The 18,017-nt window shown below is 42.3% G+C and overlaps 1 protein-coding gene and 1 pseudogene across 1 annotated transcript in view; both read right to left on the bottom strand.

The window, feature by feature from the left end:
* The window catches only part of GRM1 (glutamate metabotropic receptor 1), a 2,398,293-nt gene that overhangs the window by 188,099 nt on the left and 2,192,177 nt on the right, over window positions 1-18,017 (bottom strand). Inside the window, exon 6 of the mRNA XM_078649207.1 lies at window positions 3,291-3,417. Within this exon, the coding sequence (XP_078505333.1) occupies window positions 3,291-3,417 (127 nt within the window). The remainder of the gene's footprint in view (window positions 1-3,290; window positions 3,418-18,017) is intronic.
* LOC144761395 (alpha-actinin-4 pseudogene) lies at window positions 12,821-14,123 on the bottom strand (annotated as a pseudogene).

The raw sequence follows: 18,017 nt of genomic DNA, 5'->3' as shown, positions 1-18,017 counted from the left end.
AGCAGTGGACCCGTCTAACCTTTGAGTGGTCAGGCTCCACAACTGGCTAGTTCGATTCGGTCCTGTCTTTTCAAAGACAACATTGTCTCCAGCATTGCAGGACGCCATTCTCTTTTATAAACACTGGCACTGGGTTATATATGTCATACCCCTTTCTCAGGCATAGCTGTGTATGTCCTGATGATGATCCTAATATCTTACTATGGATCGAAACGTTGTGGACTATGGTATCATGACTCAATGTGAAAATTGTTCATTGTTGTATACATGAGCATTTGTACTGATTGTTTGTAACTAAACCACTATGCTTTATTTTGTCTCACTTATATGCATGAGTTTAGAAGTCTTGTGTGACTTCCCTGTGTTGGTTTTCCCACATCATTGTTGTCTATTCGCATTTAATAAATATATATGGTTGTTCCATTTGGATCCTATACATAGGCCTCATTGTATCTCTATGTATATTCGATTGTTTGACATTCTCCTCTTAAGGGGCCCTAATTCCTTTACAAATATATACATCCCATCTCACTTATTATCCATGGGTTTCCATTCCTTCACACAAATATATGTTACATATCCCTAATGCAGCCCTTCTTACTGTCCATTGCAGTATTCTACAGGCATGTGTTTATCCATTGCATTTGTAACTTCTGTTATATTGGCTTTTCAATATATTTTCCTCTTTGATGAATTGGAAGAGGACTACAAAACTGAAATTGCTCTGATTAATTCAGTGTATAGAAACTCACTGTCTGTGTAAATTGGATTAATGTTGCCTAACCTTTAGTCTTCAAAGTATTCCAATTGAAAATATATTCAATTACAGGATTGATTGCACAGTTTTCATTCCCATTTATTACAGTTTTTTTGTGTGGAGTCTCCACAAAGGGTTCTTACAGTACACACAATGCTTCATATTTGATTCCTAACACGTTTTCCAATAATAACCTATAAAGCTCTGAACGTGGCATCAGTCCTTTTAATTCTGGGAAGAGGGAAGAAAAGCTGCTCCGCATCAACAATGACTGAGCCTCTATGGGGAGGATGGAGAAGGTAATCACTCCTCTGCTTATCATGAAGACTAGACTATTAGCTAAATGATTACAGTAGTATTAGCTAAATTGTAGTGGACCGATTGTTCACTAAAACCTTTGTTCTCGGTGGCTCGCATATTCCAATCGCACATCAGGGGTTTTATGTCCTGATGTACAAGGCCATGTTTTGACTGCCATCAGTGTACTTTGTAAAATCACAAGGTCTGCCACCACACTAAAAGCTTTTCACAATGTACAAAAGTCCTTTTTTGAGTTAGTAAAACCTTTTCAACTTGTAAAGGGCTTTTGTAATCCGTTCCGCATTACAAATACATAGGGGTGTGAAAGGGGCCTCCTCTGCCTATTGGTAATTCGGAAAGGATTTATCAATGGTTTGTGGCTATTTTTGCGGTTGTAAACGATTGATCACTTACCAACCCCATTGTTGGGGTGTTAACTGATTCACAATCACGTAGTAAATACAGGAATCATGTTGGAAAGGGAAGCATGAGAATCATGCCAGAAAGGGAGCATTTTAAAAAATGCACTGCTGTTCGATGAATGGACAATATATTCAGTTTGGAAAAATAAATGTAAATGCCTCCATCCCTGCATTTGTGACTAATCATAGCAGGACCTAAACTGTGACCGGCCTAAATAATATTCATTAGGTAGTATTAGTGTTTATTTACAATTTGAAATGCTACCTCTTAGTACATTGTTCTCATTGGGAATGGGAATAGTACATCCGGCCTTTTCCTGCATCATTTGGACATAGCCTGGTGCTAATTATGCAGGCAATTTGCACAAATTCTCAGTTCAGTGAATTTCAGAAAACATGTTATTAGTGTGTTCTATAACATACCATGGCCTGAAACTCAAAATGAAGTGCAGATTGTGCATCCCAAATTACCTTGCACAGCATTATTGGTATTTACCAAGTGTGCATCAAGTTATGAGCAATTTCTAATGAGGCCTTAAGCTTCAGGACAGCAGGTTTAGAAGAAAAATATTTCAAATTTACAGCATGAAGGAATCCTCAGAAAGTAAACTACTTGTTATGGTATGGTGGACATTTGTATGTCAAACTGAATTTTATCAAAAGATTCCTGTTTCTTAATAGATATTCTACACAAGTAATTGTGATTTTAAGTAAATGAGGAGGAGGGAATATGATTGTTATTATGCACAGTCCTGTCCATTGATTTTCTTGCATTAGACTTCAACAACTGGATGTTTCAAGAGAGGATTAGGATAGTGACCCCACTGCTCTCATCACAAAAAGACAAGCTTTTTCCAATGGATTTTTAGATATTTTTTCTTTATTCCTTTTTCAGTGGCAGATGGATGTTCAAAGATCAAGCCTAGCGTAGAGCTAGTGAGCAGAAAGAAATACTAGACTATTCATACTGTGAGCACTAACTGGGTAAATAAGGAAAACAATGGGCACAGGGTAGCTTAGTTGACTGGTCATATATAAAACAAAAGATGCTTGCAGCATCCCAAAACATCGGTGTACTGACTGCCCATTCTTTGCCATTGATGCACAAGCACCGGTTCACTTGTGAGCAAGGGGCAACGGCTACCTCCGGCCAGTAGTGCCAGGATGCCGATCGGAAAAAATAACATCAATAGACCTGGTGTCCCGTAGATCAGGCTGATTTTACTTGCAGTCTGAAGAGGAAGTCTGACCACCAATCACTAAGAAGGGATGGAATCTTCCATTACTCTATACAGTGAATCTTGGAAAATGTCATAAGTGGCAATAGGACATCTCGTTGCATTTGAAGATATGGGCACAAACTCCCTATGACACTCACTCTGAACTTGGAAAAAATGGGGTATTCACCACACCAGGTAAATAGTGAATCCACAGGGTGTCAGAAATACCTCTCATTATGGGTTTGCCAGGGTGACATGAGGAATTACTTGCACAAAGAAGTGCTTAACTCATTCTGTTTTGGAGTGTCTCTGCACATTTTGGCTGCCAAATTTCCTCAGGTTCGACCTGCCAGAATTTGTCAAGGGAACAATTCAGATGGATAGTGTTCACTACACAGATATGAACCAAGATCTTTCTACAAATTCCTGGTTTAACAGGGATCAGAATTCACCATCCAGCTCAGAATCAAGAATATGTGTGTGCATTTTGAAGTTTTCCACTCCCATATCAGGGGCCTGATTATAGTTGCCCACTGCTTCTTACTGCTTTGTTAAGGATTGACCAAGCTCATAGAATATACGTCATCTTACCTGTCAACTCAAGAGTTGGCCACCATCCCATGTCACAGGCTTTGCAGGTGAATTCATCCTGTACAAATTCGTTTTCTTTGCAAGGAGTACAAATCCAGCAGCAGCTTACCTCGCCTTTGCGGATGACCTTCAAGTGAAAAATATGACAGTACTTCAATAGGCTGGCCATTGAATGGTATTATAGGGATCATTTATGCCTATTTTAAGACTAGAGTTTACACTTTTCTCAGATAAAATAACAGTTATTTGTACATGTTTTCTTTTTCAAGTACCAGCTCCTGAACTTCCCAGAAACGGAGGTTCAAGAGCTGGTACTTGAATAAGAGTTTGTACAACATCCTTTGTATTCATGTCAAACATGGGAACATGGCCTCTAATTGACCCAATAATCAGGTAGGAATAGGTTAGACAGTTTGTAATGATATTTCAAATGATTGCCTCTTATATTAGCTGTTATACATTAGTTCTTCATAGCAGAAACAAATACCAGCTTTTCTCTTTTCCCAATATTTAAACTAACTTTGACATGCAAATACCAGTCATGTTGACAAAATGCTGACCAGGTGGTAGCACTATCTAAGACTAGGGATGATAGAACGCTTTGCTTTGTGCAAATTCAGGGACCATAAAGCGATCTCTGATAAATCAAGATCAGCAACAGAGGCATGTAAAAAAATACAATTAAATACCATGTAGCTCTTTTCGGGGCTATCATCATCTTAACTATCACAAAATATCTCCCCTAATCCTTCAATGCAAATATTAGACTGCTCATATATCTTTCTGGCCTCCTGCACACATGGCTTATCAGAAGCAGATGGTTGCTGGCATAGTGATTACCCCTCAGGTGAGCTTGATCGGCTTCTCTTTTATTGCAAACATGTTAACCCTTAATGGAGAGAAAGCGGGACGACCCTCAATCTTATTTTTGACATTAAGCCCCAAATTACTTAATTGTTGCAATACGACTCATTGTCTGGTCAGATGTTCCACTATTAGACTCAATAAACAATTGGGACTGCTTCGTGATCGATATTTTACTTACTATCGGTGTTAAAACCACCCTAACCAACTGGAAAAATTTCTATAGCATCTTTTGCCATACATGGTGGCTTGGGTTTCTTTCACGAGAAATGCAGACAACAGTTTACACTATTTTGTTTTTCACAATACATCTTCCTGCTTTTTGTGGTCTAAACAGGATTTGCACCTGGAAAACGTTAAACCTCCTTGAATAATTCCTGTCCACAGTTTAGATGCTTAATTCTTCATTCTTTTATTGTTTCTTATTTTTTTCCTCTCAAGACATACTATTATCCAACTTCTCTTTCCCCTTCTTTTCCCTTCTCTCCTAGTATCTTATACTCCCTTTCCATGTTCTCTCTATGAGGCTCAACCTCTATATTTGGCCATCTTCAGTTTATACTTTGTTTTGGCTCTATGCAAATGTATAGTGCTTATTTTTGAAATACAAATGCCTTTTTTCAGTTGCAAAAATTGTCAGCTGTGGGGCGCTTGTACATTTGTCACATCTATCTCCTTCTTTATTGTCATTTGCTGAATCTCTCCAATGAAATAAAATAAATGATAAATAACGTGAAGCACTTTAGGCTCCACGAGGAAGACTGAGAGCAGCTTATCTTCCATCCTTGTGGAGCCTAATTTGTTTCGCTTTCTTAATTGTATTTGGTTTGAAGATAAGCCTCAGTTTTGGATCTCAGTTAATCTGAGAGCACTTTAAAGACCCTGAATTTGATAAAAGCAAAACAACCATCAAAATTAGTAGGAGAAAATGGTTCCAATTGAGGCTTAGCGTATTTAAAATTTGCCCTGAGTCTTAAAATTTGCCCACATTAATGTGTGTGAATTAATGATAAACAAAAACTGAGAAACCACATTGGAGGAAACCAAATCATGACAAAGCAATTGTAAAAAAAGACAATTTTAAGAAAATACAAAAAAATCGAAAATTAAAAGAAGCATTTGAAAGGAAAGATAATTTTAAGGAAACATCAAAAATCAAATAAAACGTTGGTGCAGTTTAGGACTACTGTGGGGTTTTGGGATTCAGAAATGCATAATGTTTAGGGTGATGAGGGTTTTTTAGGGGTCAGGAATTCAGAAATAATTGGAGTTCAGACATAGAAAGAGGTTTTTAGAGTTGAGAGATGGGGTAGTGTAGGGGTGTTGAGGGGTCTTTAAGGTTCACAGATGAGTGGTGTTCAGGTACAGATGAGTGGTGTTTCGGTGTGTGTGGTGTTTTTAGGTTTCAGGGATTTGTGAAGAGTAAGGGTGTTCAATGGTTGTAGGGTTCATGGTTTAGTGGAGTTTAAGGCTGGTGATGGTTTTAGAGGTTTAATTATGGGTATCGGCTGGGGATTCGTTTTTAGGTTTCAGGATGGAGTGGAGTTTAGGATGGTGAGTGGTTCTAAGAGTTCTTGGATGGGTGGAGTTTCGATGTAGAAAAGAGATTTTAGGGTTCAGGGATGAGTAGTCTAGGGTGATGAGGAGTTATTATAGGTCATGGATGGCTGATTTTATGATTTATGGATGGTAGATACTTGGTGATACTTGGTGTAGAAGGGCTTTGAGGTTTCAGGGATGAGAATAGTTTAGGTCTGATGACTGATTTTAGGGGGCAGGGCAGGGCTTGATGGTGTTTAGGGGTTTTGAGGGGTCAGTGATGAAGTTTACTGGTAGAGATAGGTTAGAGAATTAAAAGCATCTGAAGTAATTATTTGATAATGAAAAATATATATATATAGGAAAAAAATATCCCCTAAAGTAAAGCACTAAAATAAATATCTTCTACAAAACTGTTTCTGGAGGTAAGACCTTTAACCATGGCATTTACAATTAGAAAATAAGCATTCAAAAGCCAATTTCAACCAAAATGATATTCTAAAAACTGGTTTCTATGAAAAGTTCAATGCCATCCATTCAATAGCTTTCTATTAAACAGTTTAGATGAAATGGTTTCTCAGTAATGGTATTCAATGAAATTGTTTTTCTATGAAATCACATACAATTATTCTAAATACCGGGGCATCCATGGTCCCATTCAGAGAATTGACGGTGTTCCAGCATTCCTGAATCAGTTGTAGTAACCTGAGTGTGAGTTTTAGTAGGGCTATGCATTTTTGATTATGGGTTAGCAAGAGCTGTGCAAAGCTGAGTCTTTCTCTCTAGTAGGCCTCCCATTTCAGCTGTGCTGCAAAGTAATAGAGCTCCTTGTCTGTTACCACCAGTCCACCCTTGACCGTAGGAAGGCACAGCTTGTTCGGAGCGATCCAGACATGCTCCATTCCCCAAATGAGTTGGATCAGAATACTATTTCCTCACTAAAGAGGATTTGGGGAGGCCCACAGGACAGCAGCAGAATAACAAGGGAGATAGGGGAGAAACATCATTTTTGATAAAGCAACACTGCCCATCAGGGACAGAGGAAGGAACAGCCAAACGCATATGAAATGGCTCAAAGAGGCAAGTGTTGAACCTGATGTTACCCTCTATTAACTCTGTTTTGGGGCAATACACATTCATTCCAAAGTATTGGAAAGTGACAGGTCCCCAACAGAGATCTAGACCTATCTCGGGAGGGAGGAGGGACCCCTCTAGATGGGATATATAATGGGCACAGGTTGGATTTGTCCCACCTAACTCGAAGGCCTGTGCTGTGACTAAAATCAGCCAGTGAGCACATAAGGAGAAATATAGGGGTGAGCCATCTGCCCGTAACTCACAAAAAGTTGTGCGGAGTAGAGCGTAAGGGCATGGCCGCCATTGCCAAGGCAAAAACGTCTGATCGGTGCCCCTCTCAGTTGGACACAGTGTTAAAATTCAACAGTACTATTTTTCACACGTGCTACCAGGTTTGTGTATAGAAGACAGGTCCATATGAGGAACCTGCTGCTCAACATCATAGTTGCCATTGATATTTATAGGTAATCCGAGCATAAGGAATCAAAAGCTCTCTTGATATCTATTGAGATTATAAGGGCTTTCAAATGTTCGTTCAATCGTCCATGCTTTAAATGCACCAATTGTCATATGTTGGGTACTATGATATGAGTAGGGATAAAACTTGATAGATCTTCATGGAAGAGGTTGTCTACATAGGGAAGTAAGCTATTACTTTGCACAGTATTTTGTAGTCTGGATTTAGGCTGGAAAGGGGTCTATAGGAGGATACTCTGTCATTGGCAAATTTGATGGGTAAACCATCAGGTGCTTTGTCCCTAGCTAGTGGCTTGATGGCACCTCTTATTTCCTGAACCAATACTCTCCCTCCCAGGAGGTAGCCTATGTGTCCCAGGTGCAAGGATGTTGTCGTGTATGGATTGGATGGACTTTCTCCCCTGTTGAGCATAAAGTTGGGAATAGTATGATGAGTAAATATAATTGATCTAAGTTTGGATGTACGGCAACCCATCATCAGCATTGCTCAAATAGAGGATGTGGGAGATTCACTGGTCAGGGTTAGCCAACCATGCAATTAACCTCTCATTCTTGTCACGCTTATCATGCACTCTGACAATGAAAACTTGATAGTCATCGATCTGGAACCGCTCCACCAATATTATAAGTGTTTCCCTTTCTAGGTGCAGACGGATTTGCAACTTCACTTCTGCTAAGAGGTCCCCTTACTGTTTGATCTCAGTAAGCAACTGGGCCCTGACCCTAACCATTTTAGTGATGCAGTGCCCACGGATGACCAGTTTGAATGCCTCCCACACCACTAAGGGAGAGGAAGCTATACCCTTAATCTCGGTAAAGTAGTTGTGAATTGCATCCCCTATGTCCGACCAGAGGACAGGGCATCTAGGGCAGTGACATTTTTCTTTCAGGTCGGATGGGTGGGGCTGGTGATACCCCAAGCACAGATCAGCAACAGTGGATTATGGTTGGAGTGAGTTTTTGAAAGGTATTCAGATCGAATCACCCGGTCATGAAGTGGAGCGGAGCATACCAAAGTGTCCAGGAGAACAGATAGATCATGCATGCTGGAATAATAGGAGTAGATGGTTCCCTCTGGGTTATGAGCCCTCCAAAAGTCAATGAGAGCCCTTTCTGTTAACCAACAATGAAAGAGCAGAGTGCTCTTGTGTTTTGGGCGGTGTGGGAGTGAGACCTATCAAGGTTCACATCAGCAAAGCAATTGGAATCCACATCCATTAGCAGTAGATAATGCAATACCAGTGGTGATATGTTGTGCAATGGAGGATACAAATGCTGGTTATTCTGTATTTGGGAGGCGTATGTTAACAAAACAATATTGTTATCATACAATTTACTCTTCAACGCATTTTAACAAATTAACACTCCTTTGGGTCAATGATCTCCACTGGGGAGAGAAAGGGATTTACCAGGAAGCACCTAAATCAGCAAACTCCTATGGAAAATTAGTAGACAGTTGCATAACTTTTCTCCCTCCAATGTTTTTGTAACACTTGGCTTTCCATTTTAGTTAGGTGAGTTCCTTGGAGGAGCACTATCTGGACCATCCACCTTTTAAGAAACATGTTCTTTATTTCGTTGATAATTAATCAATCAATCTATCAAAAAAAGGAGGACTAAGAGCCATTCAAAGTCTAGCACCCGTGCTCCAGTCTAGAAGTATACATAAAAAAGGAGGGTAGCTGTTCCTAAAGAAAAGAGTAACGAAGGGGTGGCTGGGATATACCGGGGTTATGAAAAAACGTCCTTATCGTAAGATTGAGCCCTCACACACCCAAACGGGTGTCATGCTTCTCAGGGATTTGCTCCTCATGGGGCTGGCACTGCAATGCACCACAGGATCAGCAGGAGGGCTCTTTATCCGATATGATGAGTGAGGGAATGTGAAGGTAGGGTTGTGCATATAGTAAGGAGTACCATTTGGTTTTTATAAAGTGGTCCTATTGGCAGGGCTGAAAAAGAAAATGTAAGTGCTGTCAGTGGGATATAATGAACCATGATAGCCTCACAGTATATCTACTAAGGTCGACATGTTTCACACCTGAGTGGTCCAGAAAGGATCTGTGGCATTTCATAAAGTAATATAATATAATAATATATCCCCACTCAACACCAGAGTGGGATATGTGACTGGGGTTACAATGATGTTTAGAGAAAGCAAAACATTTGCTATACCTACGTGTATGTTGAATCACTAGCTAGATCTCAAATTCCAATAAGGAAGATTTTCCGTTACCACAGTATATTCCAACCACCTCTCTATTTCATTTGGACAGAAAATTGAGGCCATGCACATTTCAAGTAATAACTCTCAAGAAGCCACTCCAGTGAGAGTAAAGTAGAGTGGGCTCGAATTGGGGTAGTCCCTCCGCCCCCACCCAATCCATGCAGCCACATAGGATGAGCATGTAATAAAGGACACCCCAGTGGAAAACACTATTAACAACCAACATTTGTGGGTGAACAACAATAAAACTCCCCAAAACTCCCCAAAAAAACTCTTAAAGAACAGTTGTGTCATGGCACTCAGTCCAAACCATGTTGACACATAATGATAACCCACTGTTGGTGGGGTCATAGTGGACCAGGTTAGTGAGGAGGGGGGCACACACAATGTAGAACTCGAGCCCTTTTGCCAAAGCGTCTCCCAACTGAACAAAAAGCACTTTCAAGGATATAAAAATTCCTGGGCCATAGTTATCAGATATGAAGAAGAGCAGTTCCAGCAGCTGGTCTCCCTCCATAGTCAAGAACGGAAGTGCGTAGTCTCTAACTAATGTCATCAGCAATTCTAAGTGTAACACGAGGAAGGACAACCCTAGAGTCGGAAGCCGGGCCACTTTCAGAGCCAGAGTCTTTGGTGGAGGAAGCTCCAATCTCCCCCCTCCAGAGGGGCGTCTCACCAGCGGCACTGCAGCAAGGGCCCAGTCCTTTCTATTCTGAGCTTGGTGTGGGGTGTGTACTCCTGAGTATCCTCAAACAAAGCTGCTTCCACCTCAAAAGCATATGGAGGGCCTGCAAAGGTTATGGGAGGTTGTGAGCATCTTCGGTGTCCAGTCAGTTTTAGCCCTCAATGGGAATGTCAAAAAAGCATGGCTTATCCATCAAGTTGCATCTACAGTCTAGCTGTGAATAGCAGGACATAAGGGATAGATACTTCATGTGGACTTTTCTCTACAGTGAGGAAGGATGCCCTGTGCCACTGTATAGCTGCTGTGTAATCAGAAAATATGGAAAGCTTTGCATTCTTTATTTGGAAGAGGGCTGTGATGCAGGTCTGTCAGAGTGGAAAATTATGGTTGGAAATGTGAAGAAGGCAGCTCACCACTGGTCATGGGAGGGGCACCCTCTGCGCCTGTTTGAAGGCATAGAATTTAGGGAGGCCTCTGGGGTGATCACCTCCGGCATCCAATCCTCTAGAAAGGGGACCATTTAACCCCCTTCATTGTTTTTCAGCAGCACAACCAGTCTAATGTTGTGCCTCCTGGCTCTGCTCTCCTGGTCTTCAGTTCAAGCCTCAGGAGTTTTTACTTGATCAGCCATGTCAGTAAGTTTAGACACGTGGTCCTTCATAATTGGGGTCAATTCAGGCATGGTCATTTCAATCCTGGGCACCCAGTCAGTCATTTTGCGGTGGTCAACCACCAGACAGTCAGTTTTATTTTCCAGGGCTTCGGTAGTGGAGCCAATGGTGGCCAGAAAGTTTCTCTACGATGTCGGAGCTCACTCCAGCAGGCATAGAGGAAGCCTAAGAGTTGGGGGTAGGAACCCCAAATGCATGTGATGGTGGGGAGCCTTCCTTCACACATTGCGTGTGCCCCATGGTGCAGTGTACAGAGTGTAGGGCAGGCAATATCGGAGGGTGGACAACCATGGATTGGGCCTATCACAGTATTCCATGAGGCACAGTGAGGTTGGAGGGGTTCAATTGTGCTCAATGGAGTTGTAGTAGGAGAGATTGTCAGCAGACAACAGGCAGCCAACAAGAGGAGAAGAATGTCAGCTCCAGGGTCACTCCTTCCTGGGTGCTGCGAGTTTGCCGCCCGCCCCGTGAGACACATCTAGTCCCCGGTTGTTATTGGATAGTACTCACACGCCTCAGTCACCAGGGTACCAAGCGGTGGTCCTTGTGTCCTCCAATGAGGGGCTGTAGCTCAGGCACTTAGGCAGTTGCCCTAAGGTATTAGGGTGAGCACTCAGGAAGTGCAATAAAGGAGGGCCCACCGGGTGTCCTTCAGACCCAGCTTCATTTACTAATGGGATCCCTCTGTGGCATTGGCCTGGGGCGCAGGCCGGGGATCAAATTGTACACCACATTCTGCCAGTGCAATGTCTCAGGCAGCACTATTTTAACGGTTTTATATAGTGCTGGCTAGACCCGGAGGTATCGGAGCGATTTACATGAGCATCAGATCATAGTAACAGGTTACATCGTTACAAAGGTTACACAGTTATTAGAGCATGGCAACATAGTTACTTGTAAGGTCAGGATAAACAATAAGCACATAGACATAAGGGGAAAAGCAGGCAAGGGGAAAGATTTAGGGGAGTGGGAAGGAGCTGGGGAATGAGCTGGGGAAGGAGCTGGGGAAGTAGACAGGTAACGAAGGTGGGAAAGAGGAGGGGAGGGTGAAGGACACCACAAGGAAAGAGGAGGGGAAGGGTGACTGGGACACAAACCGGTAGACAAGTCAAAAGAACGTCCAAAGTCCAGTTAGCTGTGATCCCAGGGGAAGTGGTATCACTTCTCTATCTCTGTTGTGGGAGGCTCCCTTTACGCAGTGGACTCTCTCAGAGGGATCTCTGAGACTCCAAGGCCTACATACTGGATACTTCTCCAAAAAGGGGAGAGGGAGTGCTTTGGCAAGGGGTGCCATACCATACCTCAGCTGTGAGTGGCTCCCTTGGCGCAGTGGACTCTCTCAGCGGGTACGCTGAGACTCCAGAGTGTAAATATTGGATATTTCCCCAACAAGGGGAGAGGGAGTGCTTAGTCAAAGGGCACAACGGACAGGGGGCTAGGCAGACTAGCGGGCAAGGTGAGAGATTCAGGAGAGAGTGGATAGGAGCTAGCAGCTAGGGAGGAAGACAAAGAGAGAAAGAGTACTAAATGGGAAGAAAATTAATTAATGAGTTATTATATAGCGCTGGCTAGACCAGATGGAATCAGAGCGCTTCACATGAGGGATAATAATGTTGCAATTTACATCAGTTAAAAGTTACATAAGTATCAAGAAATGCATTTAAAGAACATAGGGTTCAAAGTGAAGGAGCAAGGAACAGTAAGGGGATAGGGTAAAGGGGTAGGAGGAAGTAGGACGTAGAGACCAGGGGAAAATACTCCCAAGGTCCGGCTGAGTAGGTGACGGCAGGGCGGGCGAGTCCACAACACAACTCCTCTTTAGCTATATGGTAGCTCCACCGGGCATCAGCCAAATCGCTAGGTCTGCACAGTCTGGGGTAAGTTCCGCAGGTTCAAAGTCCTGATGTGTAGGCAGGTAAGGGGATAGGTTCAAGGTCTGGTTAATGTCCAATTGTTGTCCCAGGGAAGTAAAACAACGTGTAGGAGTTCACTATGGAAGCCATCTTGGGGTCAGGCAGGGGACCGTACGGTACACTGGTGGCCATCCCTCTCTCCATGCCTCGTGGATTGAAGCTTTCTGTCGAAACTTCTCAGCCAAGTGGTCCAGTCTCTCCAGTCTTCTAATCTCATACAGAAGCCACTCTTGTTGGCCCTTCTCTGCCTGTTCGAGATGCTGCCAGCAGCCATTAATGTCCGAAACCATCTTCCCCTCAGAGGGCATAATGGCTGGCCTGTTGCTAAGTCGAAGTTTAGTCTGGAAGGTATTGAAGTTTATTTCTAGCTGGCATTTCTCCTGGACTTTAGGTGGTTTCTGAACTCTACGATAATCCTGGAAATCTTCCAGTTTCTGCTGCATCTCATGCATGGTCTTCTCTGGAACACGGTCTTCGAGCCAGGGAATTGTATGGCGAATCCATTCTAGCAAATCGCTGGCAAGCTTCTCATAATCCTCCATCAGGTGCTCATTCTCCTGGTTCACAGCCAGCACTTCACAGATCCTGTTTGCAGCAGTCTCAGCCTTTTGAGATCCAGAAAAGGCATGGTAGAAGGAAGACACGTAAGCGACGTGCTGTGTTGACATTGTCTTCTGCATCTGACATCTTGGGAATGTCAAGATACTTTTCAGCCACCTCAAAGGCATTGTTCAAGTTGGTAACTGGATCATCCTTTCTCAGCTTCTCATATTCAATGAGTTCTGGCCGATGTCTGTGGATAAGAGTATTAAACACCAAACCATCTTTCAAGCTGATGTGGAAGTTCTGAACATTGACATTCTTGTATGGCGCGGTCTTTCTCTGACACCACAGGAATAACCCTTCCTTAGCAGAGGTTTCTTCCACAGAGATATCTTGAATAGCAAATCAAAGGATAATTGTCCATATCATGCCAAGCGTCATCTTGGAATTACAATCAACAATTTCTTCTGCACCGATGGAGACCAACTTCACTCTTTTGCTGGCAATGAAGTCTAGAGCTTTGTTCACATTGTTAATCTTGTGTACTCTCATTTTCCCTCGCTCCGGCTTTGCTAACCGATCTCCTGATATGACCTCCAGAAGCAACATGAGTTTCAGCCCATCTCAGAAATCCTCGTCGATGTTCTCAATCTGCGTCCCAGCTTTCCTCAAGTGCGAATTACACCAGGCTGTGAAGGTCTTGCGCTGCTGCCGCTCCCATGCGGGGTCCAGCAGCATGTCTCGATCCCACTCGTCGTCCTGTGCCATGTAGGGGTCACCACCGTTGTTGCTGGGCCCGGGCTGGTAGGGCTGGTTGGCTGTGTGATAATCCACCATGGTGGCACTGTGCGCTGGGAAAGGGGGTTGCTAATTCCCCAAAATTCCTGGCTTCACATCTGAAAGGTGCAGACAACAGGCAGCCAGCAGGTGGAGAGTCATGTCAGCCCTGGACTCGCTCCTTCCAGGAGCTGTAAAGCCCCTGTGGTACCCCACAGGCCATATCCAGGCCCCCAGTGGGGAATCACGGCAGTGAAAGCTCCCCTAGGGCCACAGAGGAAGGGGGTCTGCAGGATCCACCGATGCAGTCATAAAGCTATTGTGTGTCAGCGAATACTGCATCAGCTGATGCCACAACCGTCTCGAAGTGCAAAGCAGGGTGGGACTGCAATCTTGGGCTGCCCAGTCTGGCATTGTCTGTGATCTCCAAGGCAAGGCAGGAGTGAAGGTCCCGTCCACTCAGCAGCAGCACCCCCAAACCCACGAGCAGAGGGGTGGCAGGCAAGAAAACAAAATGGAAGACTCTGGAAGCAATGGAGAGCTCTGAGTTCACTTCACAGCATGGTGACTGGCTCTGCCCCCTTCCCCCGAGACAGCCCTAGGATGTGAAGTACTTTAAAGGTGGAATTCCACACTGTCCTGCTACAGAGGTAAATTGATTCCAACAAGGAAAACTTTAGTTTATCTTTGGTTGTGTAAACTGAGCAGCAAACAAATCCCCAGAGAAAATGGTTTTGTCACAGTTAAAAAGTAGAGGATATAAAGGTCCACACCAAATTAAGAGAACAACTAATGATAATAGGAAAAACAAAACAATACAACATACATTATCATATCTATATTTGGTTATGTGCTGATATGCAATGATGTTGAGCTGTCAGGTAATATTAAGAAGTGGTCTAAAGTCTGTCATGTCATAACCAGTGTATATGGTGATGTTTGTTTGGCTAGTAATTTGAGTTATTGATTTGAGAGAAAACCTAACTGGCCAATGTCTCATTTTTTTGTTTTAAGCTGTAACCATAGCTGTACTTTAACTGTGTTCTTAAAGTAACTACAGAGGTTTCCTTTAACATATGCTTCGGTATCAGAACTAGGAGAGCATGCAGACAGCAAGAGCAGTGCAGGATAGGAAGAGGGTGGAATGTCTGGAACATGGAGAGTTGGAAATTGCATGTTTTAAATCCAAATTCCTGGTATTGGTGAGAACTTCTGGATTAGGATCAGTAAGACCAGTATTTAAGTACATACATACAAAAGCAGGTGCCTGACAACATGTTACATTGTCAATGAGGTTTCTTCAACTTTCACTTGAGGTGACTCCATCTTGGTTCCCCCAGCTTTGCTGTTTTCTCCCTTAACAGCTCCCCTGCTTAGGCTTTTCTTTCTCACAGTCTCTGAGTTCTTGTGATCCATCCCCTTTGTTACTCTTCAAATTGTGTTTCAATCTCAGTGGGTGCCTGTTGTTTTCTCTAATATGTAGGTGTCTTTATCTGGTATCATGGGCTGCTAGGGACTCATTACCACCAGAGAAACAGTTGGTTTACCTGATCATCCTGCCAGCCAAAACATCCAGGTCTTGCTCGCAGCACTGAAATAAATCCAACCTGAGGAAGTCCAGTTCTAGTTTTCTCTTGTGCTTACTTCTGCTTTCCTTTCCATGTTGTCCCCCAACCCAAATCTCTCTACTGGTGTTTATAATATTCCTCATCTTGCTGCAGAGAGGATACAGGTTGCTAGAAGTTTCTCCATGGGAATGCCTTCTCAGAACTTGACAGAAGGTGCTATGACCAACCTTATTTATTGCTTCGATTTATTTTTTCTGTGAATTTCTGTTTTTTGATGATATGCTTCAGCCAACATCCAACCTACTATAGTGTTTAAATATACGTACCGCTAGAGGGTAGCTAGACCCAACTGTGCATTGCCTGTAGACATGAGCACTGGATGGCCTTTGGCCGGATCATGCACCCAAACCCTATGGTGGTTGCTTACCCTCCTGCATAGGTCTTTGTTTATGAACAGTGGGGATTGACTGTAGAACCCTGACTGTGGCCCGGTCCGCTGTCTAATCTCCTGTGAGCTGACAACCAATACTGCACAGTCCTTGCCCGTGCACAGCAGCGGTTGGCTACTGGACCTGGCCATCCCCGTCTACCACCCGCTGAGCAGTGCCTTGCGGGCCCAAAAGTAGATAGAGACAATGAGCCATATTATATAAAGCTAAAACGTTGAACGCTTAGTTTCAAATCCGTTTTTGCTACATTTTACTGTTTGGGGTCTTAAGTAGTAGTAAAGGATTGCTTGCTAAGGGACCTTTAAATAAACGTGCTGCTTTTGCTGCAAATGTAGTAGCTTTTTGGACATATCTAAAGTAAACAACAAAACATACCACAATAACATGTACAGCAAGATAACAACAGACACAAAATATACAAGGGTACATCACAACAAAAGGGTGAAAATATAACCCTACATAACTACTGCAATGCAATACAACATAATCATATTGCAATAAATAGGAAATAAAAGCTCCTTGAAATGTCACCTTACATTCCCAGAAGCACACCTAGCTTGGAAGCATGTACCTGACACAGCTTTCCGGGCATACTACGTGAATGTTTGTAAAACGTTAAAAAAAATTACAAGTACGCAAAAGTTAATTCAGGCCAAAGTATAGATTTCATAATGTTTAATATAAAGTGGCACATCTAATCAATAAGAGATTTTGAGTTAAGATGGGGATCCATCTAATAAACCTTTTTAAAGATGCTTTTAATTGTAATAGCTCAAGGAAGACTCTATTCGGGTAGATTTATATATTTGTGGTTCATTATGCCTTTTCTTAAAACCTGTTGTTTTTGAATGAACACAGGATGGCAAATGTGAATGCAAATTGAGGAAACTTTGGACAGCAGGTGAATTAAAGACCTTCAGCTTCATATTTTTAAATATTAGAGAACAAAAAGCTAGAAAAGGAAGCCCTTCATTTTATACTGGTGAAATGTAATGTGTATATTTTAGGCAGAAGGAATGTGAAAACAATATATTTCTGCTCTGTAGTGAAGATTTGCAGATGTTTATGAAATCATTTAATGCCTGTGGACTGTTGCAGAAAAGTTGGATTGAAAGTTAAAATCCGTCCACATAACACCTGCAGTGAATATGATTATAATTGGTTCCCTAGATGAATATCATCAAGCTATAACATTTATATGATAGTAATTGTAGCTGCCTTAATTAAAGCATTTGTGATTGCTAGAGCTTGTGTAGACAGAAACTGAAACTAACAAGTTTATTTCCAAATAAATGAATATGGATAGAAAATGTAAGCGAATTTTGAATTCATGAGAATATGTTATTGCTGAAATAAACAAGCATTCTATTTTTTAGGAGCATGAATTTCTTTTTTTTATACCCCCATGTTACTGGTACAGTACTGCGTATATTCACGCCAGGGAGAGACCAAACACCAGGGAACCGCATCATGGCACAGCAGACACAAATGCACTCTATCTGAGAACAGATGGAGATAAGATGGACTAGACCTGAAAGCAATCACCTAAAATTCCTTCATCCTCACTAGACCAACAATTTTTCCTTGTTTAGAAACTTTCATCTTGGCATTCCAGTGAAACCTAAATTGCCCCTTCAACAAACTCCTCTGTTACAGATGAAAGAAGCGTTTTTTCATTCAATTTTTTGACGAGATCTTCTTTGTTCACAAGATGAGTACTGCCACATACCTGATGTTTTGAGGTTTTTAATCGATTAGGATGCCTTCCGTTAAAGATTTTCATAACCGTTATTAGAATAGAATAATAAGCACTAAATAATTGGTAAAATGCCTTCCTCATCTGGCCACATTCTGCATCTCATCTAACAACACTAAATTTAAGTTGCATGCTCTTCCCCAATTGCCATACTAACCGCAGGCTACAAATCAACCCCATT

Source organism: Lissotriton helveticus, chromosome 6, assembly GCF_964261635.1.
Source record: "Lissotriton helveticus chromosome 6, aLisHel1.1, whole genome shotgun sequence".
NCBI classification, from domain to species: domain Eukaryota; kingdom Metazoa; phylum Chordata; class Amphibia; order Caudata; family Salamandridae; genus Lissotriton; species Lissotriton helveticus.
This window is presented reverse-complemented; position numbering and strand designations above follow the sequence as displayed.